Source organism: Suncus etruscus, chromosome 15, assembly GCF_024139225.1.
Source record: "Suncus etruscus isolate mSunEtr1 chromosome 15, mSunEtr1.pri.cur, whole genome shotgun sequence".
NCBI lineage: Eukaryota > Metazoa > Chordata > Mammalia > Eulipotyphla > Soricidae > Suncus > Suncus etruscus.
This window is the reverse complement of record NC_064862.1, coordinates 60,738,109-60,746,230: the sequence shown is the minus strand read 5'-3', so window position 1 is coordinate 60,746,230 and position 8,122 is coordinate 60,738,109. Positions and strand designations below refer to the sequence as shown.

Sequence of the window (8,122 nt, the reverse complement as noted above, 5' to 3'; positions counted from 1 at the left end):
GGGATGCTGGGTTTCGAACCACTGTCCTTCTGCATGCAAGGCAAATGTCCTACTTTCATGCTATCTCTCCAGCCCTCTTTAAAGTATTTTTAAAAAGTATTTACAAGGGGCCGGGCGGTGGCGCTAAAGGTAAGGTGCGCCTGCCTTGCTTGCGGTAGCCTTGGACGGACCGCGGTTCGATCCCCCGGCGTCCCATATGGTCCCCCAAGCCAGGAGCAACTTCTGAGCGCATAGCCAGGAGTAACCCCTGAGCGTTACCGGGTGTGGCCCAAAAACCAAAAAAAAAAAAAAAAAAAAAAAAAAAAAAAAAAAAAAAAGTATTTACAAATACTTTTTGGGGCTGAGTAATAGAACATCAGTGCACATGGTGGACCTAGGTTCAATCTCTGGCATTCCCATATGGTCCCCTCAGCTTGTCAGGAGTGATTTCAGAGTGTAGGAGCACAGAGTCAGGAGTAACCCAAGTGCTGCTGGGGTAGCCTGAAAACAAACAAACAAACAAACAAAAAACAACAAAAAATGTATTTACAAATGCCTGGATTTTTTGTTTTTACATTTTGTTTGTTTGTTTGTTTTGGGGCCACACCCAGTGGCTACTCCTCAGAGTATACTCACTCTGCACTCAGGAATCATTCCAGGTGGTCTCATATAAGATTTTGGGGATCGAACCTGGGTTGGCTACATGCAAGGCAAATGTCCTGCCCACTGTGCTGTCCTTCCAGCCCACAAATGCTAATTTTTTTTATTTTATCAGGCTAATATACATTAAGTTGGAGGACATATGAAAACACAGCCCCTTACAATACTAAAACAGAAACTGTATATTGAGTTAGGACCTGATATGTGTCAGGAAAATTGCTGATTTGTTTGTTTTTGCCATACCCAGTGATGCTCAGGATCAGTTCTGGCAGTGCTCAGGGAACCATATGCAGTGCTCAGGATCGGGCTTGGCTATGTGTAAGGCAAGTATCCTACCCACTGTACTATTACAACATTAAACAACTACTATTTTCCTCCTCGGAAAAAGTCTAGAGGCTGAGATGCAATGAGTGTGAGTGTGATTATCCTAGTATTCCTTCATTCATACAACAGATATTGAGTAATTGCTGAGTACCTTGCCTGCTGGGGCCACAGAGTGAACAAGCATGATTTTACAGGGCCGGAGAGATAGCACAGCGGTAGGGCATTTGCCTTGCAAGCAGCAGACCCAAGACCAATGGTTCGAATCCCGGCATCCCATGTGGTCCCTCGTGCCTGCCAGGAGCAATTTCTTTATTCTTTTCTTTTTTTTTTTATTTTCTTTTTAAAATATATGGAACGCTTCACGAATTTGCGTTTCATCCTTGCGCAGGGGCCATGCTAATCTTCTCTGTATCGTTCCAATTTTAGTATATTTGCTGCCGAAGCAAGCACGCCAGGAGCGATTTCTGAGCGGAGAGCCAGGAGTAACCCCTGAGCGTCGCCGGTGTGACCCAAAAACAAAATAAAACAAAAAGATTCTACTCTTGGGACCGGAGCAATAGCATAATTGGTTCCTCACTGTCAAACTGGGGGCTGTGGAGTGAGGATGCGGGAATCATTCCTAGGCTGCAAGAGGCCACACGGTAGAGGGCACAGCTTTTCTTTCGGGGCTCTGTTGGTTCTGCAAGGTGGGCAGCACAGATGCATACAGGCAGTGTGCCAGAAGGATGGATGTTAGGATGGACTGTGCCAAAAAGCACCCTGCTTTCTCTCCTGCTTGGCCCATCCCCTCTCAGAGTCAGAATTCAGAATCTCCCTAGAAGGCAAAGCAAGGCTCAGCCAAGAGAGGAGTCACAGTCGCGCCTCACCCAGATGCTCCAGAAACTGCTCTCCTCTGGGCTGTGAGCTTTATTTAAGTCCTACCTCCACAGCTGCACCAGGTCGTTCCCCGGACCCGCACGATGGGTCGGATTCCTGGGGACTCGGGGCTAAGGATGCTCCAGAGCGGTCCACGGTCCTACAGCAGCAGGCGTGGTTAACACTTAACTCCACCCTAAGGCAAATCCAAGCACCGCCTGGGAACTACAAATCCCAGGACCCTTTGCGGCAAATCCACGCACCGCTCGGGGAACTAAAATCCCATGAACCTGGGGCCGGGCGGTGGCGCTGGAGGTAAGGTGCCTGCCTTATCTGCGCTAGCCTAGGAGACGGACCGCGGTTCGATCCCCCGGCGTCCCATATGGTCCCCCAAGCCAGGAGCGACTTCTGAGCGCATAGCCAGGAGTAACCCCTGAGCGTTACCGGGTGTGGCCCAAAAACCAAAAAAAAAAAAAAAAAAAAAAAAAAAAAAAAAAAAATCCCATGAACCTTTGCGGCAAAACCCACGCACCACCCTGGGAATACAAATCCCAGGAATCTTTGCGACAACGGTGCCTTAGGGGAATTTGACAGAGTGGCCCGCCCCCCACTGCGCCCCCAACAGGCCGACGCCGCCCCCAACAAGCCCGTCCACCTGCGTTCGGCCTCGGAGCCCGAAGACGCAGTGGCAAAGCTGCTCCATCTTCCGCCGCCTCCTCACCGCCTCACTCACCTTCCGTCGGCGTCTCTCTCCCGGAGTCCGGAAGTCGGCCGAGGTGGACATAGAAACTCGTGGCTAGAGGCGCCCGGACTTGCCCTCCCGGGACTAACTTCCGCCGGAAGTGACCTCTGGCCGCTCGTGCCCTTTTCTCGTTGCCCGCGCGACACCAGGACCCGGGACCCGGTCCTCCCTCGGTAGTCCGGCGCGAGCACCCCCGAAATGGCGGCCACTAGCCTGCTGCTGCGCGCGACGCCCCTCTTCAGCGGTGAGGGACCGGGGAGGGGAATGGCGGCCCGGGCACACGTGGGGGGGTCGCGCGCGAGGTTGCCCTGACTCCCAGCCCGCTGCCCCTGCAGGTCTCGGAACCACCGGCTCGACCCCTCTGCTGCAGGGATTGCTGCGGCCGCGGAAGGCCCCGGCGCTGCCCGTCCTGTGCCGTGGCCTGGCCGCGGAGGCCAAGAAGACCTACGTGCGCGACAAGCCCCACGTGAACGTCGGCACCATCGGCCATGTGGACCACGGCAAGACCACGCTGACCGCGGCCATCACGAAAAGTGAGCGGGGGTGCAGAGCGGAGGGGCCCTGGGGTCAGGAGGCGGGGCCCGCACAGAGCCCGGGGGTGTGCCTCTGTGGCCCTGGACTCACTGCAAGGTGTAAGGAGACCAGGAGACCAGAGATTTGTAATAAGGAGCCAGAGCCACAGTACCGCGGATAGCGCATTTGCCTTGCACCCTGATGTCCTGGGTTCCATTCTTGGCATTTTCTTATGCCCCCCTCTAGCACCTCCAGCAATGGGGAGTAATTCCTTGAGTGCAAGTAACCTTACCCTGAGCATTGCCAGAGGGGGAAAAAAAAAGAAAAGGTTGTGATTCATCTATTAAGAGATCTAAAAAAAGGCTTCCCTGCCCTTTTGGCAGAGTTTACCCTAAGTGAACTGCACTTACCCTAAGTGGAAGAGTTCCTCTGGCTCCTCTGTTAGAGACTGACCGAGGGACTGCAGGAGGGTGGGGTCGCTGCAGTATGCATCTCCCAGACTCATTTGTTCAGATTCATTTGTGTCCTGGGTGTGGCAATCTTGCTTCCACTTCTGGAACTCTACTATTAGGTGTGTTCTCTTCCCGCCATTAGTTTTAGCAGAGGGAGGTGGGGCCAAATTCAAGAAGTATGAGGAGATTGACAATGCCCCTGAAGAGCGAGCGCGAGGGATCACCATCAATGCTGCTCACGTGGAATATAGCACCGCGGCCCGTCACTATGCCCACACAGACTGTCCCGGGCACGCTGATTATGTTAAGGTGAGAGTTCCTTAGGAAACACAGAGGAGAATGTGGCTATATTCCAGCAGCTGAGAGTGGCAGAGGATGGGGAGCCTGTTTCTGACATCTCTTCCCTTCACCACTCAGAACATGATCACAGGCACTGCCCCTCTAGATGGCTGCATCCTGGTGGTGGCAGCTAATGACGGCCCCATGCCCCAGACAAGAGAACACTTACTATTGGCCAAACAGGTACTAAGCCTCTGGGGAGAGGTGGAAAAGGAAGCTGGGCAACTAAGCCTCTGGATACTGACTTCTTCCTCTTCCCTCCTCCCTCTCCCCTTAGATTGGGGTGGAGCATATAGTGGTATACGTGAACAAGGCTGATGCAGTCCAGGATGCGGAGATGGTGGAGCTGGTGGAGTTGGAGATCCGGGAACTGCTCACTGAGTTTGGCTACAAAGGAGAAGAGGCCCCAGTTATTGTGGGCTCTGCTCTCTGTGCCCTTGAGGTGAAGATAGGGTCAGCAGGGACTGTAGCAGTGGGCTGGGTGGACATCCTGGCTGCTGGGTCTGTGGAGGGGATCTTGGTAAGAAGATCGGCAAATGAAAATTGCTGTCCTTTTACCTCTGTCCATAGCAACGCGACCCTGAGCTTGGTGTGAAGTCTGTGCAGAAGTTGCTTGATGCGGTAGATACTTACATTCCAGTGCCTACCCGGGATCTGGAGAAGCCATTCCTGCTCCCCGTAGAGTCTGTTTATTCCATCCCTGGTGAGGACCATGCTTATTCCAACCCAGTCTTAGCAACAGCCTTTTCCAGAGTTCCTCATGCCCTGTCCTGTATACTCCTAGGCCGAGGCACTGTTGTGACAGGTACACTAGAGCGTGGCATTTTGAAGAAAGGAGACGAGTGTGAATTCCTGGGACACAGCAAGAACATTCGCACTGTGGTGACAGGTACAGAAAGGAAGCCTGGGGGCTTTGGGTCTAGCTCCAGGATGGCCTTTCCTTAGTTCTTGAGCCTTCCTTCTGCCCCTCTCCTCCATCTTTTTTTCTCCTCTCTCCTAGGCATTGAGATGTTCCACAAGAGCCTGGAAAGGGCAGAGGCAGGAGATAATCTTGGAGCATTGGTTCGAGGCTTGAAGCGGGAAGACCTGAGGCGTGGCCTCATCATGGCTAAGCCAGGTTCTGTCCAGACCCATCAGAAGGTGGAGGCCCAGGTGAGGCCTCCAGGTGATGTGGACAGAGCTGAGCCAAATGGAGCCTGTAGTGGGGCAGTTTGAGTCAAGCCCAGCTCCACTCTTTTTGCTCTCTTCCAGGTTTATCTCCTCAGCAAGGAGGAGGGTGGCCGCCACAAGCCCTTTGTGTCTCACTTTATGCCTCTCATGTTCTCCCAGACGTGGGACATGGCCTGTCGTGTCCTTTTGCCTACGGGAAAGGTACTGTGGGTGTAAGGGTGTGTGTGGAGATTCTTACTAGATTTGCTTCCCTCCTGAGAACATGGGGCAACTTTTTTTAGGGCTAGAGGTTCTGATAGTGAGGTAGAGCAAACAGTGGTGAAAGGGCCTGGTTTTAGGACCCCTGAGCAATTATTCCTGAGACTAAAATAGCTATGCCAGTAATTAATCCATCATGACTCCCTAAAAGGGGCTTCCAATATGTCCAAAACATTTACAAACATGAAATGTAGTTCCACTACATACAGTGACTGAAAAAAACCTGTGTAACCTAAAATTTCAGTGTTTATTTAAATTAGGAACATTGGGGCCGGAGTGGTAGCACAGTGGTAGGGTGTTTGCCTTGCACACAGCTGACCTGGGACTGATCCCTAGTTCAATCCCTGGCATCCCATATGATTCCTCAGCCAGGAGCGATTTCTGAGTGCAGAGCCAGGAGTAACCCTGAGTGCCACCGGATGTGACCCCTCCAAAAAATAAATTTGGAACATTCTTTTCTTGCCTGGGGTTGGGGGGCGTGTTACAGAGAGGTGTAGTGGTCCAGAACCAGCTTTGCATATGGGCCATTCCTGGCTCAGTGTTAAGGGAATCATGTTTGGTGCCATGGATCACACCTGGATTGGCTACATGCAAGTATCTTTTTTTTTTTTTTTTTTTTTTGGTTTTTGGGCTACACCCATTTGATGCTCAGGGGTTACTCCTGGCTATGCACTCAGAAATTGCCCCTGGCTTGGGGGGGACCATATGGGACGCCGGGGGATCGAACTGCGGTCCGTCCTACGCTAGCGCTTGTAAGGCGGACACCTTACCTCTAGCGCCACCTTCCCAGCCCCTGCAAGTATCTTAATGTCTTTCTAGGCTCCAGGACTTCTGCCTTTATGTATGCTATTTGCATATGCCTAATAGGTAGACTGAGGTTGTGTTCCACATTTTCAATATGAACCTGAGTAGCCATAGCTGTAGGATAAATCACACTGAAGGCCATGCACTGGTACTCTTCCTTCTTGCAGGAACTTGCCATGCCTGGAGAAGACCTGAAGCTCACTCTAATCTTGCGGCAGCCAATGGTATTAGAGAAAGGTCAGCGTTTCACCTTGCGTGATGGCAACCGTACCATTGGCACAGGCCTTGTCACAGAGACACCTGCTATGACCGAAGATGACAAAAACATCAAGTGGAGCTGAGCTTGGACCTCTGCTCAGACTCTTGTGTTCAAGCTGGCCAGTGGTTTGGTTCCGCCTCTGGTGCCCCCTTCCCTGGATACATGCTGCAGCCTGGTAGAGTGACTTAGACTGACATGTTTGCCTACCTGAATGGGCCTTGCCAAGGGAGGGAGAGCAATAAACTTCTGTGAATAGTGAACTGGGCTATGTGTTGTGTCCATTGTATAAGTTGGCGAGGATGGAGGTGTATAAAAAACTAAAGGTTAGCATGGCAGAGCTAGAGATAGTGCAGCAGTAGGGCGTTTGCCTTGCACACAGCTGACTCAGGATGGATCTCGGTTTGATCCCCGGATTCCCATATGGTCCCCCAAGCCAGGAGCAATTTCTGAGCGCTTAGCCAGGAGTAACCCAAGTGTCACCAGGTGTGGGCCCTCCCACCCCCAAAAAAAAAAACAACCCCAAAACAGTAAAAGCTAGGACAGGTGAAGTCAGTCTGATAACATTCAGTACTTTATCTCCAGTACTAGAGAAATCATATAGCCTTAGCTCTGGCTTTATTTGTGGCTGATCCTACTAGGTTTAATTTTCAGCTCTACTGCCAAAAGTAATCCCTGACCCAATGAGTAATCACTTATTTGGATGTGTGTCTCCCAGTAATAAACTGAATTCACCCCTTCCAACCGCAATAGTTCTCTGGCTAGTGCAAGAGCAATAGTATGGCAGGTAGTACTTTCTTTGTACACAGCTGACCCAGCTTAATCCTCAGCACCCACAGACACCTGAGCCCACAGAGTGATTTGTGAAGGCAGAGGTAGGAATAAGTCTTGAACACTGCTGGACATGCCTCCCCCCACCCGAGTTCTCTGATTCAGCTATGGGAACTTGGAGCAGGTCATAGAAGTCCATTCCACCAGGGGTATGTCAGGTATGAGGGGGTCAAACCCAGAGCCATATTAATATCCCTTTGCGTGTGCTCTCTTACCATTTTGAGCCATCTTGACTTTGAAGCTCATTTTTGGGGCCACACTCCACACTTCAGGACTACTCATCATTCAGGCATCAACTCTTAACAGTGCTTGGGGAATAACCATATCAGGGTTTCAGGCCTTTGCTTTTTTTTTTTTTTTTTTTTTTTTGATGCTCAGGGATTACTCCTGGCAGCTCAGGGGACCATATGGGACCCCGGTGGTTAGAACCTCGGTCAGTATTAGGCTACCACCGGCAACACGCAAATGCCTTAGCACTCTGTGCCACTGCTCTGGCCCCTATTATTGTTTTTTGGGTCACACCCAGCTGCGCTCAAGGGTTACTTCTGGCTCTTCGCTCAGAAATCGCTCCTGCAGGTACGGGGGACCATATGGGATACTGGGATTCGAAACTACCATTTTGTCCTGAATCAGCTGCATGCAAAGCAAACGCCCCACCGTTGTGCTCTCGGCCCCACCTTTGCTTTTTTTGGGGGGGGAAGGGGGGGTCACACCTGGCGGCGCTCAGGGGCTACTCCTGGCTCTACATAGGCTCAGAAATTGCTCCTGGCAAGCTCGGGGTTCCATATGGGATGCCAGGATTCGAACCACCGTCCTGCATGCAAGGCAAATACCCTACTGCTGTGCTCTCTGGCGGCTCCTTTGCTATTTTTTAAAAAGCTGTCATGATTTGACTAAGGGTGAGAAGCTAAAGGAGGAAGCTACCAATGAATTTCATAT

General features: G+C 51.5%; 1 protein-coding gene and 1 non-coding gene across 2 annotated transcripts; one reads left to right on the top strand and one right to left on the bottom strand.

Moving 5' to 3' along the window:
* Positions 1 to 1,306: 1,306 nt before the first annotated feature.
* Positions 1,307 to 1,409, bottom strand: LOC126031573 (U6 spliceosomal RNA). The gene has a single exon (XR_007503405.1). It is a non-coding gene; the product is annotated as a U6 spliceosomal RNA (small nuclear RNA).
* Positions 1,410 to 2,661: 1,252 nt separating this feature from the next.
* Positions 2,662 to 6,615, top strand: TUFM (Tu translation elongation factor, mitochondrial). The gene is made up of 10 exons (XM_049787811.1): positions 2,662 to 2,804; positions 2,896 to 3,093; positions 3,668 to 3,834; positions 3,943 to 4,047; positions 4,142 to 4,306; positions 4,435 to 4,567; positions 4,649 to 4,753; positions 4,865 to 5,016; positions 5,116 to 5,235; positions 6,264 to 6,615. The coding sequence occupies exons 1-10, from the start codon at positions 2,759 to 2,761 to the stop codon at positions 6,435 to 6,437; spliced, it is 1,365 nt and encodes a 454-aa protein (XP_049643768.1). The 5' UTR covers positions 2,662 to 2,758; the 3' UTR covers positions 6,438 to 6,615.
* The last annotated feature ends 1,507 nt before the right edge of the window (positions 6,616 to 8,122 follow it).

Bases quoted from the DNA above. Each gene is read 5' to 3' on its own strand.
- TUFM (XM_049787811.1), top strand. From the start codon at position 2,759: ATGGCGGCCACTAGCCTGCTGCTGCGCGCGACGCCCCTCTTCAGCG. The intron at 4,048-4,141 runs GTACTAAGCCTC...CTCTCCCCTTAG, and splicing joins ACTTACTATTGGCCAAACAG to ATTGGGGTGGAGCATATAGT. The intron at 4,754-4,864 runs GTACAGAAAGGA...CCTCTCTCCTAG, and splicing joins CATTCGCACTGTGGTGACAG to GCATTGAGATGTTCCACAAG.